The 23,710-nt window shown below is 34.3% G+C and overlaps 2 protein-coding genes across 8 annotated transcripts in view; one reads left to right on the plus strand and one right to left on the minus strand.

Moving 5' to 3' along the window:
• LOC115210705 (prominin-1-A) overlaps nucleotides 1–2,074 on the plus strand; it is a 132,398-nt gene extending 130,324 nt beyond the window's left edge. For all 7 annotated transcript variants that reach the window (XM_036502043.1, XM_036502045.1, XM_036502046.1 and 4 more), the window contains one exon: nucleotides 157–2,074. In XM_036502043.1, coding sequence (XP_036357936.1) covers nucleotides 157–202 — 46 coding nt within the window. In that variant the 3' untranslated portion in view covers nucleotides 203–2,074. The remainder of the gene's footprint in view (nucleotides 1–156) is intronic.
• Nucleotides 2,075–4,592: 2,518 nt separating this feature from the next.
• LOC115210738 (cyclin-dependent kinase 9) lies at nucleotides 4,593–21,998 on the minus strand. Its single transcript, XM_029779448.2, has 4 exons — nucleotides 21,405–21,998; nucleotides 9,341–9,422; nucleotides 7,988–8,078; nucleotides 4,593–7,868 (listed from the first exon to the last, which is right to left on the minus strand). The coding sequence occupies exons 1-4, from the start codon at nucleotides 21,494–21,496 to the stop codon at nucleotides 7,033–7,035; spliced, it is 1,101 nt and encodes a 366-aa protein (XP_029635308.1). The 5' UTR covers nucleotides 21,497–21,998; the 3' UTR covers nucleotides 4,593–7,032.
• Between the last annotated feature and the right edge of the window lie 1,712 nt (nucleotides 21,999–23,710).

The following is a 23,710-nucleotide window of genomic DNA, read 5'->3' on the forward strand; positions in this document are numbered from 1 at the left end:
TTTTCCAAATTACCCCCAACACACACACACACCAAAAAAAAAAAAAAAAACAATGTATTCAAAATTGTTTACTTATCCAGTTTCTCTTTCATTTAAAGCACTTCAGTGCTTAGCCATAAATAGTGCCATTGAAATTTTTCCACTTTCTTATTGCAGCAAGAATGAACCCGAACCGTTACTGAGTCCCAACTCTGATGTTTGAACATGAAGGATCATAAGTCACTTTACTTGAAACCATATCTTCATTGGAATTAAACAGGATGATATCAGTGTTATACACTAAGTCCAGTGCATCTAATATTCGATTCTTTTCAAGCTCTTCATCCTTCATATTTTATTCCTCTAGGTTTTTAGACTAATATATTATTGTTGCCAAAGAAAAGTGCAAGGTTATTTAAATTTGTTTTCTAGTGCCAATTCTGATTTGTTGGACTAAAAACTTTGTAAATCATCATTTCAAAAAATGTTTTGTTTGCTTTTTTTTTTTTCTTTCAACGAAACATTCCAATTTTCACGAGTTTTTTCATATCACAATAAATTCTTTACTTGGAATTTTTCTCCCTGCTCTTGGCTCAAACCCAACCCAAGTTTAGATTCTCTCTTCCATGTCATTTACTTCTGTTGACCACTCACAGGAAGTCTAGTTATTTTAATATGTTATAAAGATAATCAGTAAATAATTCATCTGACAAAAACTGAATGAAATCTGATGATCTCGTTGATGATTGTTTTATAATAAAATTCCTTAGGTCTCAGTAATCACAATCGTGACATATTACTTAAATTATGAAGATATGTTTAACTAGTGATTGTTTCTGGGAATCTATAGCCTGTGATAAGTGTATCAGTTACATTGAAATATTGATTTCTTTTAGCTGTTTACTGATTAAACTTTAGTTTAATTTATCCACCATCATTCTCGTTAAGATTCAGTAAGAAAATATTTAATTCCCCTCAAAATTTTTTGGTTTCATATTTCATCTGGAGTTGGTATAAAAACTTCTATTTGCTGCAGGAGGAAAAAAATACAAAACATACATTTTAATAACTTGACAATAAAATATATTTTTTCATTTACCTTTGAATAAATTTATCTTTAATAAAACAATATTTTAAGCATCAAGTAATACATGGCTTACATTGTACAAAGAAAAAAAAAATGTATTTCTTTTTATGCTTCCAATCAGTGAATTTTTCTTGTTGGTTAGATTATTGAAAATCTATTCTACCAAAGTTGACTTGAATGAAAGAGATCTTGATCTAATCACTCAACTGGACTTTTGTCAGAAAATTGGAACTTTTAATTGTTATCAAACCTTTTTGATAACAGATTTAAATTACATAAAATGTATAAAATGATCAACTTTGCTCAAGATGAGCTTTTATTTCTCTAATTTTTTAAAATCTTCTTAAACTTATATTTAAGTATTTGAACATTTTTGGAATTTGTTGCAATATCGACCAGTTCCCTTTGCTCAAACTATTTATATATACAAGGATTTCTATATATTTCCATTTTCTTGATTGTAGTTTATCAACAAATCCCTTTGTAAAACAGATTCTCAATTTCACCTCCATCATCACGCCTCTCTTTTTTTTAGCATCAAGCTGGCATTTGTAACAAATGATCATAGTTGCCCAAATTTTACTCTCACAGATCAATAAATTCAATTTCCCATTGGCCTTTTTTTAACTCAAAACATTAAAAAAAAACTCTAATAGTTTCATACACAGCAAAGTATCCTTATACATTAGTAAGTCTTAGCTTAAATTTGGGAGGGAGAGGGGCTTTTAAGTGATATTTAAATGCTTTTTCAATTTTCAAAGCATAAAATCTTTTATTTATTATTTTCCATTTGAAGTTAATTTCTTACCAGTCAGACCATTTTATTTCAGATGGTTTCATTTTATTTTATATCTAAATGTATGACTGTGATAATCTTAATTATTTGAGTTCTGGCCATTTAACTTTTTTTCTTTTCATTTAAACATCTATATATATGGATTAACATACATGACTGCTGAACAACTGTCTTATGACATGTGCTGAATAAATCAAGATTATACTTACACATTTCTGTTCAATTGACTTGTGTTTAACTTACAAATATTGTTAGCATTTTGAAACTAACTTTTAAATTTATTTTTATGAAAATTTCATTTCATATTTTTGACTATCCACAGTAGTTGAGAGCTATTTACATGTCATCCCTGTACTTTTTCTACTGGAATTTTCGTTGTTGTCAACAACTGGGCTAGTTGATTTAATTTTATATTGTCAGCATATGACAGTCTCTACCACATATTCCTTCTATGATTTCATAGCCAACTGCTGTTGTCAACTTGTCTCTTCCCAATTTCATTATTGGTAGATATTTCAAGTGCCTTAAAATAGTATGGCTTTTTCTATAACATGACATTAGTAAGTATGCTATTTTAACATTCATTTTGATAAGATATTAAAGGAAAAAGAAACCAACATTTTATTTATGTGTTTTGTTGTTACTGAAAAAAAAATGGTTACAATCATTTTGGTGGTCTTCATTAAGTATAAGACATGAATAAAGTCTTACTGTTATCTCCTAGACAATTCTTCATTAATATAGTATATCAACATTTTACCAAATTACATTTAACCTTTTAGTATTCACATTATTCTGTCAGAAGTAATGCTTATTTATCCTCATTGCTTTGTATTAATCATGCATTATGTTGTAGCTTTGAGATTTTGAAAAGGTAACTTAATTTCCAGAATGATATTGTAGGGTTGGTGTGAGAGGCCAGACCTGGCCAGTTTGATAATAAAACAGAATATTTTAGCTGGATATGGTTGTTTTAAATGCTAATGGATTAAATAAAAGAAAAACTATTTCACTATAAAAAAAAGGGGAGCAAATTAGAGGAAAATTGTTTTAAATATTTCAAGTTAATCATTTAAATGTCAGTACAATAATTTTAAAAACCGTTCTATGTAGAAAAAGTTTGAAGCTGTGATTCTCCTCATTCTTGGTACCATCTACAATTGCTGAAGAGCCAAAAGCATAAATCTGAATTGTTAAATAATTTCCTCAGATAGACAAAATGTGAGATGGGAGTGGCATGTACAGAAAGTAAAGATGTAACTTTTTCCAAAGTTGTTAGCTAAATAACCAAAATCAAATGTCAAAATTAGACTTGGTTTGCAGGATTTAGGTTTCTATCTCAGTGTTCAACATGTTAATATAGTAGTTTTTTTTCCATTTAAATAGATTAACAGTAAGCCAAAATCCTAAACTGTCTATGGTTTGATATCTGGAGATTTTGCTAAAACAAAACCGTAATTTTATTTCATCAATTTCAGTAAAATCATTTTGTTTTTAAGATAGTTTTTTAATATGAAAAGTTTTAGAAAAATATCATGCAAGCAAATAAGAGATTAGCTCCTCTCCAAAACAAAAAAAGCCTATCCTTACAGCTTGTAGGTAGTTGGCAAAACAGTTAAATGCAATCAAAAGTTCTGGATAATCTATACTTCTGTCTCTTTGAAGACCAGGCTGTCCATTCCAACATGTAGTTTCATATATGTGCTACAGTGAAGACTTCCTTACTGTCTAGTCTGTAGATTCTGGTGACGGCTATTTCATCACACTGTAGTATAAGGCTAATAACATGCTGCTATTTTTATGTATTTTTTGAAATCTCGTATCTTTTACCATTACTTGTTTCAGTCATTTTACTGTGGCCTTGCTGGGGCACTGCATTGAAGGGTTTTAGTTGAACAAAGCCACCCAAAGACTTTTTTTTCTCAAGTCTAGTACTTATTCTATTAGTCTCTTTTGCCAAACTGTTAAGTTATAAGAATGCAAACACACCAACACCAGTTGCCAAGCAGTGGTGGCAGACAGACACAAAGGCATAAACACACACACATATATATATATGGTGGGCTTTTTTCATTTTTCTATCTACAAAATCCACTCACAAGGATTTGGTTGGCCCAAGATACTTGTCTAAGGTGTCACACAGTGAAACAACCCGTAACCATATGGTTGGAAATGTTTCTGAACTGAATAGAGATGTGTCAGTGTTTTGGAGTGAATGTACATACAGTGACAAGGACTGGGGGTTGTACAGACTACTAAAATATAAACTGCCCTTTTTGTGTCTAAGTAGTCTTTTTGGTATTTCATGTTTAAACATGTTTCATTGTGCAGGTGGTTTGTGACAGCCTGTGATAATACAATTGTAGTTTGATTTCTTATAGAGAAATTGTAGCCCTAGCAGAATTAATGAAGTCAGATCAGCTCTGACTGAGCAGACCTATGACCAAGGCATTCCAGCCTGAAACAACACTGTCTTTTGTTTAGGGATATCTCGGACTATATTCCCATTTTTGAAGATAGTGAGGGGTGAACTAAGGAAGATTTGACAGCTGTTTCTAGTATATCAAATGACTGCATAAAATCTTTCACTGATTGGTGGTATGAGTTGGTTTGTTATAATTGTTGTCTGGTTTTGCTAGAAAGAAGGGTAGCTGTTATTTCCAAGTTGAGCAGGCCTGTGTTCAAAGGTTTTCCAGTCATATCTCTTTTTTTTTCTGTCATCCAATGTCCTTTTTTTTTTTTTTTTTTTGAAGACTAACATGTTTTTGGGAAAATATGACTGCTATATACGACTCATAGAAGTTCCTAGAAAAAACGTGTGATGGATTTGAAAGATGTTATTTTGGAACATCTTGATGATGTTTGATGGTGTGTGGAAATGGTATGTGGTTACATAGAACAAGGTGAGGAGATATCTTTGTGGTACACTGTTCAGGAAATTGCAGATTCTAGATGTGATAGTGTCTACTACATTGTCTTGTTGATCTGAGAAGAGTTAGTTTGCTGATAAACATTGTGTGGGTTTTCTTAACTCTTTAGCATTTACACTAGCCATATCCTGTTTTATGTTCAAACTAGTCAAATCTGGCATCTCATACACATCCAGCAATGTCATTGTAAAAATAAACAATCACATCGTAGAAATTTCAAACCTTAAAGATAATGCACAATTAATTCAAAACAATGCAGATAAATAAGCATTACACTCGACAGAGTAATCTGAATGCTAAGAGTTTAAATGGTTTTAAGTATCTTTTATATAAATGAGGAATAGAATCAAATGTTAATATCAACAATAGTTAGAATTTTAATTTTTTATTCTTGTTTATGAGTAGTATATTTGTGATTTTGGGAATATAAAAGTTAGTGGGTACAAAGGAAAAAAATCTTTAAAATTTTATTTCATTCTGTGATAGGGCTAATAGTAAGATTATCATGATTTTACCCAGTTCCTGGATTGTGTAGATCTGGTAGCATTGTTGGTCTTTTTCCCAATATAATTTTGTTCAAGAGTTTCATCAATTGACACAAACCTAAACTTTAATACATCTCTTCATTAAGCATTTATGAAATACCTTCGTTTTTTAATGAAATTTCGAATGCCTTTTGTAACCAATCAAAGCTTTATTGGCCAAAACTTCCATGCATAGATTGTGAGCACTTATAACCTTATTTTATATATTCATGAAAGACCACCTGTAAGCCAGTTTATCCTCTTTAGGATCATTCTTCAAATACTGTTCTTCAGAAACATTTTAAACCATGCTGAAAATATGGTACAGCAGGTTTGGGATTTGATATGGATTATATACTAGTGCTGCAAATTATTCCAACACAAACATCCAAAAAAAGAGTTTTCATTAGAATGAGGTTCCATACACTTAGCATAATTATTTATCTCTTAGGGTTTTTTTTTTAATCTTAGTACCTGTATCCTTGTACTGTTAAAGGAGACAAGATTGACATTACTGCATTGGAGCATCTTTTGGAGTCAGTGCAATTTTTGGCATGAAGTCTCTAGGTTCATGTGAATGATGCCAAGATGCAAAAAATTATGAAGGATGATATCATCTGCATGGGAGGTGTGTGGAAGACAAAACAATTTTCACAATATTTTTCAAGGGCAAGAACTCATTGACGAACGTCAGAGGTTTCCAGTAAATTTGACTACAAAAGCAATACTGATGATTAAGAGGAGAAAGATTTAGTGTTGGAGAAGGTGAGGATTAATGGCAGTCTATTACCGTTGAGATGTTCAAATGATGATGGTAGGATCTTTAATGAGTCAACAGAAGAAAGAAAGTAAATACATAAACCCATAGTATATAATTTGACAAGATATATCTGTTAAAGTAGCCTTTAGGCCTTATAATGAGATATCTCATCCATTCATGTTATAAAATATCTTATCAGAGCTTGAGGGATTCAAGTGGACTTTCTTTGAGTTATGATAGACTACCTGTCACAGGGAGACTATATGGTCACAAGAAGTAGGACCCAAATCTTAAAAAAAAAAGGAAGACATTGAACAATGTTGATGTGGATATGCAAAAAATAAAAAACCTGATCACACTGTAACATGTTTGAAGTTTGTTCGCTTTAAGCTGATCTGTATTAACAATAACTGTTCACCCCATAGATTATTGTTTGTTTTCCAAAACTTATTCACAATACTTACTCAGCCAAAGTAATTGACATTAATGATGAAAAAGTTTGTTTACTTTATAACAACAGGTTTAATCACAAATTTGTCTTCACATGTGCACACAGACATTTTCAGTTTTAATTTTCAAAGTCAGCTTTGACTTCATCCTTATCTTACAAAATAATTAAACACAATTTTAGTAATATAAAACAAATAATTTAAGATTTAGACAACTTGATTTGCAAAATTAAGTAGTAAATAAAAATTTAAAACTACTGTTACATGTAACAAGAAAAATATCAATAAAAAAATAACATTTTTTTTTTTTTATGAAAAATATTTACAGCTAAAGAAATTGATTTTTTTTAAACAGCATACTATTTAAAGGGAAACCAAATTCAGATTTGAAAAGCAATTTCTTACAAATCACAGTTATTTGAATATAAACCTTTCCAGTTGTCAATGATGGGAGTGTGTCAGCATTAGCCAACAACTAGTAAAGGATTTATAGTTAGGTAAAAAATATTAAAATACTCGTTCATAATGTTGGTCAGGATTTTGTGTGGGTCGAGCTTGGACATGGTGTTGTGTTGGACCTCGTCGACGTGGAGGAGCTAAAAATTCAAACATACTGGTTGTATGTTGTGACAGCATACGAGATAAATCAGTAGGCATTGGATCTGTCCAAAAGAAATCATGGTTCAAAGCAGTATCACTATCACAACGCTTTGAAGGGTCAAGTGTTAACAATTTGTCCAGCAAATCTAAAGCATATTGATCTTTGACATAAACTTTTAAGCGGTCTTTTACTTTACGCTTCTGACCCTTTGGAAGTTCAATTTTGTTGTACAAGTCAAGGTTTTCAACATCAGGCCATACTTCTGGTGTAATCGACCCACACAACTGGCTAATCAATTGTAGTTGATGCTGTTCAGTATTCCCTTGCATAATAGGACTGCGTGTCCACATTTCAGCCATGATACACCCAGCTCCCCAAAGATCAACAGGTGGACCATAATTTCGTTCGCCGAGAAGCAGTTCTGGCGGCCGATACCAAAGGGTCACTACTCTGTTTGTATAACGATTAGGCTGGCCTTTCAAACTGAATGCACGAGCTAAACCAAAATCAGCCAGCTTGAGTACACCATGTTTGGTAATAAGAATGTTGGCAGCTTTCATGTCTCGATGAAGGACTTTGTTACTATGGATGAAGTAGAGACTGTTCAGTAACTGTTGCATGACTTTCTTGATTTCTCCAAGAGAGAATTTTACCTGGACGTTGCTTAGCAAACCTGCCAGATCATGTTCACAGAAGTCAAATACTAGATAAAATGTTCCTCTCATCCGATTGTAACTTGTGGCTGAAAGAAAATACAAGAATATTTGAAGATTAAAAAATTTAAAAACAAAACATCAAGTGCAAGAAAATAAGAAAGTACAATAGTTACTAAGTAGAGGTAGCAAAAAAGACAAGACTTACCTTTAGTTCTGCAAATTTCGATAAGATTAATAATGTTTTCATTCTTCAGAAGTTGTAGAATCTTGATTTCTCTTAATGCTGTGATGGGGAACTGGAAGAAATCCATCAAAAAACATTTAATTAATTCAGTGTGGAAGAGGTAGAACCAGGAAGACATGGGATGAAGCAGTGAAATGTGATCTTCAGATGTTAAGTCTAACAGAGGCAATGACAAGTGACGAAGACTTCTGGTGAATTGCTGTGCTTGAGAAGACATGTCACACTAAGTGAAATCATGGTCATGGCCAGAGCTAGTGACACTGTGGAGTAGTTGGTGTTAGGAAGGGTATCCAGCCATAGAAACCAAACAGACAGGAGCCTGGTGTAGCTCTCTGGCTTACCATCTCCAGTCAAACTATCTAACCCATGCCAGCAAGGAAAACAGATGTTAAATGATGATAATGACGATGAATGTTAACATATTTAATGTAGAAACTAACTAGAAATAACTTTGTATTGAAGAATGAAGACTATTAATAAATAAGTAATACTATTTTTAACAACTGTGACAAGTATGGAAGGTATATTTCAGTGTTATTATAACCTCATCAGTAAAATATAACCATAACTGTTGCAATTGTGAAGAAAGAATCATTTAAGTAAATGTATGAGATTGTACACTGGTTAGCAAAGAGAATAGATATGCTTAGAGAATAAATAATTAATAAATGATATTTGCTTGAGAAACATTTCAGTTAGGGCTAACATTTCAGGAGCATTAAAGATACTAATGAGAAATTATGCAGTGCGAAAAAGGGAAGGGAAAAAACACTCGCAGCACTTTTTCAAGAAACAACTTCAGACATCAAGCAAAATTTATAATTAGATGCCAATTTTTTTTTTATTATCTAGTTAAGAGGGAAAGCAGTGCCCATGACTCTTTACAAGGCTTCCAAGACTGGTGGAGAGAGAGGAAGGTATCTTCAAACCAGAGGTCTGGCCTGAACGCTTGCAGCAGAGTGGATTCTGCCAAAGGCACTCAAAGTACCAGACAGTGGTGTTAAACTGGGTGATGGAATAAGTCTACCACACATTGCAGGATTTGAACTCACAACGCAATCAATGAGCCAGAAGAAAAACCGAAAGACATCTGGTCTGATATTCTTAGTCTTGCCAATCCACTGACCAGGATTAGTATTTTTTTTTTTTGACCCCATTTGAACACAAAACAAATACCTTGAGACATTCTGCCCGACAATTTAATGACAGCCATTTTGCTATCAATAAGATTTTCTCATCGTTGAAGTCTAAATTAGCATGATATGTTAGTTAAATAAGAATTATTTTGATAAAAATTTTCAGTATAAAACTTACGCCTTCTTTTTCATTTTCCATCAGAACCTTCTTTAATGCAACTAGTTTTTTGGTCTTCTTACATCGAGCTTTAAATACTTCTCTGTAAAATGAACAATAATAAATATCCATTAGTCACCTAAAACTATTTGCTGTTTCTAACAGAATTACATTAATAAGAAATACCCCATAATGCAAAGTGAAGCAACCAAATATATAGACATTTCAATTGTCCTTCTAGATTTCAGCCTTTTGCCAGACAAAAATATATTACCTTTGTGTTTTTGATTTTTTAACTTAATTTTGAAATCTTTTTCATTGATAAAGCTGGGGTTAGCATTATGGGGACCCACAACCTAATGCCAACCCTTTTGGTACATCTCTTACAACATACAGGTATACAGTATACCAGTTCTGAGCCTGAGACACAGAGTAAAATTCAACAAAACAAATTCTTGAGTGTAATATTTTCCCATGATTTTGAACACTTTAATATAAGTACTTGTGGAAAGTTGGTGTTGGAAGAATTAAACTAGCATATATTAGCAATGCATTCTAAATTTTTTGGTATTTACTGTCAGTTGTCCATCAAATATTTCATTTTTGTTGATAAAATTAGCTGCAAAATGGAAATTAATAAATTGCTGTTGATAATAATTAAACTTGCTAAAATACATTCCCTTGGTTTAAAATTTTATTTCACATCTGATTAAGATTGCATGCTTTACTTAACACTTTGCCTGTCCTGTGTATCAGAATTAATACACAGGACATATTAGATCATCCCATAAATAATGCAGTTTTTTCAACTGCATGAGCTAGAAGTCGGAGGGGACAGGAGTAGAAGTCAGAGGGGGATCTGCATCAACTTGCTATAAAAGCAGGTAGTAATTTTACCATGACCTTATACACAGTGCAAGTTTTGAAGAGTACAGTTCAATTTTTAACAGTTATTTTTTGAAAGCTTTAATGGAAGTGACAAAGGAAATTATTTGGCATATTTTGCTTTGAGTTCAATAAAGACAACAACGCAATGGAAAGTATGAGGAATATTAATGCAGTATATGAGGATCAGACAATAAGCATAATCCAGTGTCAACGATGGTTCCAAAATTCAGAACTGGAAACTACATCCTAGAAGATCAGTAGAGCTCGTCAAGGACATCTTGCAAACCCTGGTGGAACAAAATCCCATAACTGTTGAGGAACTAGCAGAGAAGCTTGGATCTGGTTGTTCAACCAGTCATTCAAGTCAGTGCCATGTTCTTCCATCAGGATAATGCTTGGCCACATACAGCGAGGATGACATTCCAAAGGCTGGAGCAGTTTGAATGGGAAATGATGCCCCACCCTCTACATTCACTAGACATTGCCCCATCTGATTATCATTTATTCCGCAGTCTCCAAAATCATTTGAACAGAAAAAATATGAATTCCGTAGATGAAGTCAAAACAATACCGGAGAAGTACTTTTTGTTACATATAAGTGAATTTTGGAAGAGGGGCCTTGCAAGTCTACCAGATACATGGAAGAGCATTGTAGAAAATGAAGGAGAGTATATTTTATATAAGGAAAGAACCTTATCTTAACTTTGAAAAATAAAAGAAGTTTTAAAAAACCGCATTATTTATGGGACGATCCAATATTTTGTTGGCATCCATATATCATATATCATACACATTCCCAATTTTTCCAGTCACTAAAGTGAAAGAAGTAAAATTCAGTACTCCCATAACATAGTTTATTTATACTTTCATACTTTATTCCAATATCTTGTCACAATATTGTTTATATTTGCACAGAATCATTCATTTTTTCCCTACAATACCACTTCAAAATGTCTTTCAATAGGTATATGATGACACATTAAATGTTCTCCCACAAAATATCCCTGTAAAATAAGAGTGTGTCTTATACACCAAAACAATACAGTATGTTGCAAGTTGTAAATCACAGTCTTTTACCCAAGCAGCTGAAATTTTGCACGGAAGCACATCTTTTCAAGGAGTAAAATCATAGACTACATGACATTTTCCCAATGATTTCTATATTCTTACAAAAACAAAGAATATAATATCCACAAACATAGTAAGACATTAGAAAAAGTTACTAATAAAGTATTTTGGGAGTTGTATTTATCTGCGACTTAATCTAAGAGATTGTATTGAAATTAAAGCAACTACATTGTGGAAGAGCAGTTTAGTAACACATAAGGCTATTAACCTTTTGCCTGTCCAGAGCATTTTCAAAAACTTGTTCAACATGTCCATGTTTGTTTTCAGACTTTTAGTTAGCCTTTGTTTCATACATTCTGAGTAAATATAAAGCTTTCCTTTTGTGTGTCCCAAGTTACTGTAGTGATTGAGAAAAATTGGAAATAGGCACAGATGTGGCTGTGTGATAAGTTTGATTCCCAAGCACATGGTCTCAGGTTCAGGCCCACGGTGTGGCACCTTGGGCGAGTGTCTTCTACTATAGTGACAGGCTGACCAAAGCCTTGCAAGAGGATTTAGTAGATGAAAACTGAAAGACCATTGTGTATGTATATATGTGTGGGAGTGTATTTATGTTTGTCCCCACCACCACTTGACAATGTTGGTTTGTTTATGTCCTTGTAACTTAACAGTTTGGCAAAAAGAGACCACTAGAATAAGTACCAGGCTTAAAAAAAAACATAAGTACTGGGGTTGATTTGTTCAACTTAACCCTTCAAGACAGTGCCCCACCATGGCTGCTGTCCAGTGACTGAAACAAATAAATGATAAAAGATAAAACGTCACTCATACACAATGCAGGGACGTCAAGGAAATATGTCTTGTGTTTCACATGACCCATAGGACAGTCAATGGGTTAAATTCACTTTAAATTTATTTCATTAAATTTCAACATCTAAAATAAATTCAAAGAGAATTTAATAGCATTGTGTGTTGTTAAAAGGCTCTTCGGTGACATACTTGCTTCATTCAATTATGTGCAGCATTTTTTCTTTTTTTCTGTAACTTCAGCTCAGAGCTGCGGCCATGCTGATGCACTGCCATTCATTATTTATTTGCACATTTTGTAAGCAATTTTAAGTGAATCAACAGTCCTGAACTAACTGATGATTGTCAGCACCTTTTTAAATCAATTTATATAAAATATAGTAAATCTATATGACTGCATTTATTTTAGTTTATAATTATCTCTAGACAAGACTGTGTATTACTACTGCTAATTTACAATATTGTGACATTAGAATGAACCATAAACACATCCAACTTCATACAGTAAAACTGAAAATGATAATCATCAAAGCAATCAATGGGTGTTAATTTAACAGAGAAGAACTATTTAAATCCCTAAGAAAATTTAAGTACAGGACTCGAACGTTCCCTTGCATTCTCTATTAACAGCTGGTGTTGAGTGTGGTAAACTGAAATGAGCACTTATTTAAGACCTTCTCAAGCTTCTCACCATTTTTTCCAATGTCCCCAAAAAGCCCTTTTATTTTCCATTTTCCAGTGAGAGGTGGCAGAATTTTGAAGTCAGAATACAGTGATGGAACAGATACAAGGAATTTCAAATTATGCTCTAACAATCCCTCCCAATCACTACTATGGTCTGGTACTCTGTTTTATCAACCCTGAAAGGATGAAAAACAAAGCTGCATTTTATCCAACACTCAAGCAATTCTGCCAATTTGCCACCTCTCAAAGTATTGTGACTATATGGATTAATTATGGAAGGTTAACTTCATCATACAAGTAGTTTTCCTTCCAAACTGAAGAACTGTTTATGTTTGACGGGTTTTCTGCACAAAGGACATAGATGAGATAAAAGCAGTCTTTGATCAAAGGCCAACCCAATTAAGAACAACCTGTGTTTAAACAATAGCTGCTATTTTATTTTGTTTTGAAAGGATTATACCAAGTAATGGACATGCTACTTGGTATTTGCACAAAGATTCAACTAATATTGATCAAGAACAAAGCAATGGTTACAAATTGGTGAAAATAGCCGGAAATAATAACCTTTTGGACGTTCATTGTCTAAAGACATAAAACAACCCTTAATGAAACAATTATAGAAGGAAAATAAATCAAACACTTCCACTAGTAATAACTGAGTGCATGCATGTATATATCTCTTTACTCCCGGTAAACAATGTCTTGTAGCTCTGCGCTTGTGAAGACCAGTAGAATAAAAAGATCTTACTTGAAAAACATGTAAGTGTTGGCAACAAGAAGAGCATCCAGCCATAAAATATTGGTTTCAAATTTTGGCACAAGGCCAGCAAATTAAGGGGAGGGGTAAATCAATTACATTGATCCCAGGGTCCAACTAGTACTTATTTTATTGACCTCAGACTGCACAGATAAATGAAATGCCACTAAGCATTTTGTTAAGCATGCTAACAATTCTACCAGCTCATCACCCTATCCAGCCAAAAATGTTGTCTCAAATAAATTTTTGTCCAATCCATGTCAATAAGAAAAAGCAGACATAAAATGAACACACACACACACATACATACATACATATATATATATATATATATATATATATATATATATATATACATATATACATACACATATATATATATATATATACATATATACATACACACATACATATATATATATATAATAATTTTACATTGTGCTGAAGGCGAACCTAGACAACGCAATTTGCACCAATCTCTTCAACAGCACAGCCTGCAATACTATATACATGTGAGACTTGGGCCTTGACAAAGAGAGACCAACATCTTATGGCACAGAGAGCCATGGAAAGGTCAATATTGGGAATCTTGCAAAGAGATTACACTTGGAATGAGGAAATCAGGGATATAACTAGTGTGAAGAACATTGTCACAGAATACCACCACACAAAACTATGACGAGCTGGTCATGTTGCAATGTTCACAGACAATTGGTGGAGCCATGCAGTTGTCAAGTGGTATCCACACAAGTGGAAAAGACCACTTGGAAAACCTCCAATCAGGTGGGAAGATGATTTACGAAAAAATGTTTGGAACAACATGGAGGAGAATGATGAGAGCACAAGGTGAATGGACCAGACAACCTGGCCAATCCAAGTGATATTGCCCAGGTTCCTCAAGTACCTTGTTTTCTTTTATCTACTTATAACATTTGGACCTTCCATTAATGTAATGTGAGAGAGAGGGAGGGGAGAGGGAGAGAGAGAGAAGCAGTAATGGTTTAGGGTAACTGATATCAGAAATGCATCATGTGAAGGAGAGAGGATGATAGCAAGGTATATAGAAGTATAATGGAATACTGGAAGAGGCAAATAGTCAAGGTGGCAATGGTAAGAGAGTAATGAATCTAATAAAAGGGTGACCTGAAGGAGGAGTGATGATTGGCATTATAGGAAGGTGAGAGAGAAAGATGGCAAGCAGTATAGGAGGGGAGTAACAGATAAAAAAAGAGATATGAATGGTGTTAGTAGGGGAGTGGGCATGAACAGATACAATGTTTCCCTTATTACAGCAGTGGCATGGAATACTGACTAGGAGAGAAAGTGAGAGAAATAAAAAGGCAAAATGGGAAGCAGGAAACTAGCAGGGACAGAGAACTACATGCAATATTATATATCCCAGCCATCACTATTTTAATAGATTTTCACCATGCTTGAGTGAGAGAGCAAGTGTTTTGTAGCACAGCATGTCATCAATAACTGCAGTCCTCTGTAATTTCCTCAGTGAGATGCAACATCTTGAGATCAGTCTTACATCATTTTGTCTTCTCTTCCTCTTCTACAGGTTTGATTAACTTGGGGTACTTAGCATTTTTTTTTAGACATCATCCTCCTTATATATTGTTACAGTGTAGTCTTCTATCTTGTACATGGCATCTGGTTCCTTTTACAACCAGTTTTTGTCTCAGTTCATGCATGCTAATATTTCCCATGCAGTGGAGCAGGCTCATTTCATTTCTTTTAGCTTTCACACATCCTCTGCATTCAAGGTCTACATTTTGCTACCTTGCTACAAAGCACTTCATATGCAATCAGTATACAATCTGTCCTTTACTCAGAAAGAAATGTTGTTTCCAGCAAAGGTAATAACACCCTGAACCTTTTCCACCCTTTTCTTACATTGATTATTATGCTTCTAGAGCATACATATCCATTTCTAATTAGGACACCTAGATAACAAAATCTATCATCAACCTCAAGGAAGCCTCCTGAGCATTTGAGAGATTCTATCTCCTGTATTTCACAGTCTTTATTAGTCTGTACCCCCCCCCCCACAACATATAAAGTCTACCTTCTCTATCAGCCTACCTGTGATACCAGTAGATCTTGTACATCCAAAGTTACACAGGGTACACCATATAAAATTTCTACTATTCCATTTTTGTATATGAAGCTTGTCCACTTCTCTGATGATATCAGGGCCCTGCTTTCTTTCCTACTTCCTAAAACTTGATTTTGCTAAGATTACTTTCTTCTCTAAACCTGCTACAGATCCAATATTAAAGTTTTCTGTTATGGTAGTACAAAAAATGGTAAGAGAGTGATGGATGCCAATAAAAGGAAACTGAGGACTGAGCCCAGATGAACACCTGTGACTAACCTCACCACTTTCACCTTGCTTTTGTACATGGCTTGTAAGGCTCATACTAGTTATTCCTCTACCCCTAACTTCCACAGAAGACAGCAGATTACAGAGTATAGGACCCTGTCAAATACTTTGTGAAATACAAAGTTTGAGAGTGTGTATTCTGTTGAGGTAAGGAAAATTTGCAAAATTTTAACATGGAGGACAATGTTGATTGAGAAGGATTTGTATTGATTTTTTCATGACTTAAAACTCTGTCCATATCTGATTCATAAATAAACCATTATAAGTAATGACAAGAGATCTGTGTACCAATGGCTTTATTCTATAAACAATGCTGTAGTTCAGCCTCTAACTAAAGTGAGAAAGAACAAACTCATCACATGGTATATCAATTATTAAAAGAACATTGAATTACAGCTGCAATACTACAGTAGCTGCACTTACTTTGATGAGTTTTGTGTTTCTTTATGGAAGTGAAACTTAACTAGTAACAAAAAGAACCTCAATTTTTACATTCATTTCATTTTTCTATGGTGACATGATATGGATAGGTCTGTCTCATCACAATCCCCATTTTCAGGCTCACACAGCAACAGAGAAAACTCTTTGTCTTTGTTGTTGCAAACTGGATTGGATGCAGTTTAATGTGCCACAGCACTAGAGAGGATGTCTGTAGTGGGATTAAAAGAGCCCTTGCTACTCTTTATCAGTTCTTACTCAGAATTTCTGTCCTCCTACACTAGTAGCCTCTAATACAACATGCAGAGCCCATATTTCACTTGTATGTTCCATTTTTTGGCATAGTCTTCATTGTCATATAACCATCATCATCATCAACAACATTTAACATCTGTTTTCCATGCTGGCATGGGTTGGATGGTTTGATAGGAACTGGCAAGGCCAGGGGCTGCACCTGGTTCTATAGTTTGTTTTGGCTTGATTTCTATGGTTAGATGCCCTTCCTAATGTCAAGCACTCTACAGAGTGTACTGAATGCTTCTTAAGTGGCACCAGCACTTACATCATCAATGCTTTTTATGTGGTACCTTGGTTTTAGGATCTCAATTCTGTTGCAGCAAGTCGGTCTTCTTGGGTATAGCAGTGTACCACATATCTTGGTGTTTTTAGTTATCAGAAAGTGAACAACTCCAATCTGAATCTGGATTTAACAAATTATCAATGGAGGATACAAAGGAGTGAAGTTAGGATGGTTATGTTGTGAAATCCAAGCAATGTTGCAATGGTTTAATAACAAATACAAAACACATTTAAAGAAAAACCCAATTCCTTTGCTAAACAATCCCCTACACCAGATCTAGGCTTCAAGAAATCCTGAAACGAGGAACCTAGTATATGTTTTCAGCAAATTCAAAGATCTCACATTCACAAGTGTAAGATTGTGTGTGTGCACCTGTCTTATTCTTTTACTGGTTTGTAGATAAACACACACACTCACATGCGCATGATGTGCTGCAGCAGTTTCTAGCAAATTCTCATTGAGGTATCTATCGACTCAAAAGCTATAGTAGAAGATACATGCCCATGATGTATGTAGCAGAACTGAACCCAGTACTATGATTGTGAAGTGAACCACATAGCCATACATATGTCTGTGTGTGTATGTGCATGTCATTCACATATATATCGGATGTTCTGAGAATTCTTTCAAGCAACGTGTCTCCAACCACAGGCCTTCCTTCAGAGTTCCGCAACATCATTTGAATATTTGCTACTACCACATGCCTGGCAAGTAAGAGATGATCATTCAAACCACGGAACATCCTCAACTACAGAAGGGAGATTTTTGGGCCCTGTTTACATTTTAGCTATTTGGGGCCCACAAGATGATGGCACAACCAGAAATCAATAGCCAACAGCGAAGGGAGATAATTCCTAATTGTTTACCTTTGAGTAACGAGGCTTTCCCCGCTCTTTATCTTTTGAAGAGGTCATAGACCAACAGGTTTTGGAGTCTGATGATATGCCGGGAAACTTAAGGTAATCCTATAAACCAACCTTTCCCATTTTTAAAGGGATATATATTTATGTATTTCTATATCTATTTTGTATTTGTTTATATATAAAATCATTTTATGCTTACTTTCCATGCAGAAGTGATTTGAAATTTTCAACAAGATAATCTGAGCCAGAGGACTGCATTGGATTTATTGTCTTAATTTTGGCATGGTTTCTAAAGCTGGATGTCTTTCCTAATGCTAAACACTTTAAAGAGAGTACTAAATACTTTTCTTCATAGGTTACCTTGCAACCTGCAAGAGCAAAAAACCTAAAGAGCCCCCATAACTGAAAAGAGAATAGGAGAGAGTGTGATGAGAGTAATGTAATGTAATGTAATGATGAGGAACAGATTTATAGGGTGGTGGTGGAGAGGCACTGTTGGGGGAGGGAGTATGGAAGGGACAAGGAAAAGAGAAAGGGTTAATGTTAAGGTTTAATGAGACAGGGACAGAATAGTAAAGGTGAATGTGATGAATTGTGTGTGGGGGGGGAGTATCTAGTGCTATAAGGATGACTACAGGTGTGAGGAAAAGAGAACATGAAAGAAAGAGATGAGTGGTAAGGATTTGCAGGTCACTAAATGAAAGACAAGTGTAGGGGTCATGTATGTAGGTCAGAGAGGAAGTGATGAGGTATTAAAGTAGTAAAGAAACTGGGGGAAAGAAGGGCTAAATGGTACCATAGAAGAAGTGAAATGAATGTGAAGGAAGCATTCAAGATAGGTGAATGCTGCAAAGAGAAGTGAGACTGGCAAGTACCATAGAGTTAAGGGAGTAGAGAATATATGCAGCATGAACAGAGATGAAGGAAAGAAGAGGGGAAAGAGATGATGAATGTAGAGAAAGCATTCTAGGAAAGAAGCCTGCGGAAGAGAAACACAGTGAGAGAAGGAAGTAGAATAATATAACAGATAAGTGCAACAAAAATATCCCAGCCATCAACATTCTCCTTTACTTCTGCCATGCTTGCTTAAGCACTATTTGTTTCTTTCTATTCACATTTTAGTGAGATTCAGCATCTTGGGATCAGTTTTCTTTACCTCAAGCACCATCCACTTTGAGTACTCTGCATCTTTTTATGTAGCTGTTGCCATTCATACACATCAAGTGCTCATACTAACAGTGTTCTCTCTTGCAAACTACTTCTGATGTCTTTTATATACAGCTTTTCTCCCAAGTCTGCATTATTCACACATGTCAGTGTAAGCATACATTCAACGATGTATGCTTGCTTCATTTATTTGGAGTCTCCACAAAACCTCTGTATCCAGGGCCCAGGCCTCATTACCATGTAGCACTTCACTTTACACACAAGCATCTTACAATCTGCCCTTCACTTTGAAGGAGAAGCCCTTTATTGCTAGTAGCAATAGTAGCTCCCTGAATTTTTTCCACCTTATTCTTACTTGGGCCACTATGCTTTCACAGCACCCACCCACCAAATGCCAAAAAGGTTTTCTAGGTAACAAAAGCCATTGACTACTTCCAGAGAGCCTTAGGAGCAGCTACAAGAAACTGCTTCCAATGGTGCATTTGGTACATCTAGCATATACAAAAGTTATCTTTACTGTCAGCCTACCGGTGATCCCTCTTACACTTTTATATTGATTGTTTATACAAGGTAAGGAGTTTCTATCTATTCCTTTTCTGTATACTGAGCATAGCCATTCCCCTGACAGCATCAGAGTCCTGATTTCTTTTCTATTTAATACAATTTTAGACATGACCAAGCTTACTTTCATTTCCAAGTTTTTCTTTCATATCAAGAACTTTTCCAAATCTTCCACAAATTCTGCTATAAGAACTGGATTATCAGCATACTGTTCTCACAAATAATCATTGAGACTTCACTATTATGGCTTGGTAGACTTTTTTGTATTATTTGATTCTCTGTCTGAAGAATTTTTAATCGATGTCTTACATGTTTCTCCTACATGTACAGTTTTGTAACTCCTATTAGCAAATGAAATACGTGCAATGATGACTAAATAATACCAATTTTTTCTAACATCCTATTTTGATATGCAATTACTCTACAAAAAATATTTTCAAGTATTTTCTAACTTTTGTGCATACCTTACAGAAATATTAAATCTACATACGATTTATTGGAATAAGTAGATGTGCTTCAAGAGGACACAATTCGGATTATAACCCTATCTACATAATATATATATATGTGTGTGTGTGTGTGTGTGCGTGTATAAAGTAGGATTGTTCACTCTAGAGAAAAGATAAGTGCACATTATATGTTGTGATGACAATCCAATAAAGTCTACATGGATTCGATCAAAAGGTCAGTGATGAAAATGGTAGTATAGGTTCTTTTGGTCAGGGACGCAAGAAAAATAAAATGAAAGAATGCTAATCGTTCTTTGGTGGAACTAATGACTTCCTGTCGTAGAAAAGATTACAATAGAATCATCGTAGTTTGTGACGAAATCAAATGCGATGAAACGCCGACCACGACACATTCGCATTACAATGAGATCATCGCTACAGCAATCATTACCGAAAACTGATTCAAGAAAATGAAAAATATTTTTTTACACAGGATACATAAACAACGAAGTGTATGAATCATTGAATGAGGAAGTGTCCACGCAGTCGTGGATGCTAAAAATAATAACCAATCTCGATCAAATCATACACTAGTCGAAAAAGAAATGCAACCTTGTTCCCTGGTCACGGCTAGAATGGCTTTCATCTTTAGATTCGTTGTATATGAGCTAAAGTTAAACAACAACGAACGTAAATTTATTAATGATCACAGTTTTAAAAGAAATAAGGCAAGGCTCGTTAATATTTTATACAACTATACTTCTGAATACACATATAAAATCTATGAACCAATGATGGGACCTCTACTTAGCCATCTAAGCTGTAAGAAATAGCAACCAAATCTCACCCTACCATCTTAAATGAAGGCTATATTGGATAACGGTACACAAAATACTAGATGATCATGGCTGAGTTTAACCTGGGCTGAACGTGTGTACAAGAGTTACATAAGTCAAAGTTAACCTAGAATTACTGAGATCTCAGTAGGGAATTATATGATAAAGTAAAACCTAAAGCTTTAAGCGATTTGTTTTAAAATACCACGTGGTTGAATCATTTGAAACAAAACGAAATTACACTCTCTTCTTTTCTTTTATTTCTTTTCAACAACTTTCAAGAGAATGCCAAATTTTTTCGCCGAGAACAAATCCGTCACAAGACAATTTTTAGTTTGTGGGGAAACGCGAAAAACAATGAGCTACTCCTTTTAATATACTCGTCTTTCATATGAAAACATGCTCAGATCCTAGCAATGATAATAGAAAAACAAACATTAACTTGAAAAGTTAGACTAGAGTTTACGTCGCTAAAATTTATTTTAATTGAATTATGTATAGAATCGATAAATGAAGTATATTTCGTGTCTAATTATTTGAACAAAAAAATAAAATGAACGAAAGGACCGGAAGTAGAATATAAATACACCATAATTACCCGAAAGTCCCCTGTCCGATCTTAGCAAGTTTATCAAATTTGTTCACATCATCACAGTATGGGTATTCCAAATCATCGTACTTGGTATTCATTGTGCTCGAGGAAGTAGTTGCTGCCGCCAGGATGAAATATTAGGAATATAAAGAAAACAATTTATTTGTAAAATATTAGCGCTTTCGCGCCCAAACAATGTGGTACAATTGTAACACTAGACTAACGTCATATGATGTACTTCCGGGTTTCTAAAGGGGCAATAATCACTGTCAGTCTAGATGAGGGTCCCTGTAGTCTAACCTACTTGAATGCTAATGTTAGTTTTAGGTATGTGTTGTGCTGAAATAATTATTTGATTAGTCACCTTTTTTTCTGAAGCTAGAACAAAAATCTTTATTATCTTTGTATTTCAAATGCAAAACACTCGTTGTAATTGAAACGAATAGGGCTTCATGGGGAAACAGTCAAAAACTTTTAAAAATAGAAATAGCAATTTCACACATTATAAAGAATCGTACACTAAAATAGGTTCATGTACAATTGTGGCAAGTGGATTTTGACGAACAAGGAACCTGCCCCGAACATCAAAATTCGCCTCGCCTCACCACATAGTAACTTTACGAATCTTTTTCGCTATATTTAATTTATAGACACTAGATTCTTATATATATATATATATATATATATTTTACAGAAGTTACATTGTATTAACCAAATTCTAACTTCCTAATTAAAAAAATAAAGAAATCTTTATTTTTTTTACTGAAAAAATGAAATATGCAATAAATAGAGACTGTAAAAAAATAATCTGGCATTCTGAATTACCGAAACGAAGTGTTTGATCTTCGAAAATTTTTTCATACATAATCTTTTTTCAATTTATGTTTTACATTTTTTATAATAGGAAATGTCTTATTTTCAACAGTGTTAGGTTAACTAAATGCTATCATTATGGTTTTGAGAATGAAGATAGTGATTCTAATTATTTCAAAGCATCTACTTTTATCGTTTCGGCAATTTAAGTTGTTTTTTATTTTATTTTACTTTCCCCGTTATTAGTGAGCTTCTCTTGAGGTATTAATTTATTTATTTTACTTGCTGGGTTGGAAGGAAGGGACAGACAGCATCTTGGGAGAAAGATATAAGCTGGAAGGGAGTTCCTGTGGACCGACATTCTCCACACAAGAACTGGGTATGAAAGATTGAACATATCAGTAATGAGGGGAAGGAAAGCGTGTGGAATGGAAATAGCATGAGTCTAATCAGCTCCAGGGAATAGAAACCATTATAGTAGCGGTGGGCAAAAGTAAGAGATACAGTTCGCCTGTTAAACAGAGTGACTTTATACCCATCGATCGGGTGGTTCCTATCTAGAATGCCTGAGTTTGCAGCAACAGCACCGTCCCAAGTATGAGTGTAATACTGCATTGTGAGCTACACCTATCTTTTAGTTAAGTATCAATAATTGCAGGGAGGGGGCGATGCATCTGGTGCGAGAAATATATGTGACGGATGTGCTTTCATCAGGAGATCCTGGGGATCTCTTCTGTTTGGTTGGTCCTCTTGAAATTTCGAAGTTTAGTGAAAATGTTAATATTTGGTGAACTGATGTAATTTTCCACGCTGAATCTCAGGAGATAATTCACCTCTTCCAGAAAAGTTTTTAAAAAAGTTCCAGAGGTTTAAAGTTTGATCCTTTTTACCCAGTCAGAAAACAGGATTTGGAAGCTGTGATTTTGTGCGTAACAGCACATGTTGTCAACTAAACATTAAATATTGGCGGAATTCTGTTTTACGCACGTCATATAACTCCTCATAACTTTTTTTGGAATTTTCAGAAAATTTTTCCGAATTTGTATTCTACACACGGGAATTCATACAATTATGCAAAAACCAAAACAAACAAAATAAAATTGATGTCTGATTTAAGGCCTACTTAGCTATTATTTTTAGCACATTTCACGACCAGCATCCAGTAAACCAAAAATGACCGCGTGAATAGCAGCTTGGCTTGTTACCATGGAAACCGACACCTATATGTCTGTAGCTTTCAGTTGGCTAAAATTACTCAAAATTTGCAAACTTTAAAAGCTATTAACTCTTTACTTATTGGTTTATGGCAAAAATGAATTTTATGTCAAAGATTAGCATACACGAAATATGAAATCAATTGGAACAGAAATTGAAAATTGGCAGCCAAACAAAAGATCCGATATTAAGAGCTCCAACATGCACTTTTAGTACACTCCAAACTGATTGGTATTAGGAAGGGCATCCACCTGTAGAAACCATGTTAGGACAAATGCTGAAGC

This window comes from Octopus sinensis, linkage group LG4, assembly GCF_006345805.1.
Source record: "Octopus sinensis linkage group LG4, ASM634580v1, whole genome shotgun sequence".
Taxonomy (NCBI): Eukaryota; Metazoa; Mollusca; class Cephalopoda; order Octopoda; family Octopodidae; genus Octopus; species Octopus sinensis.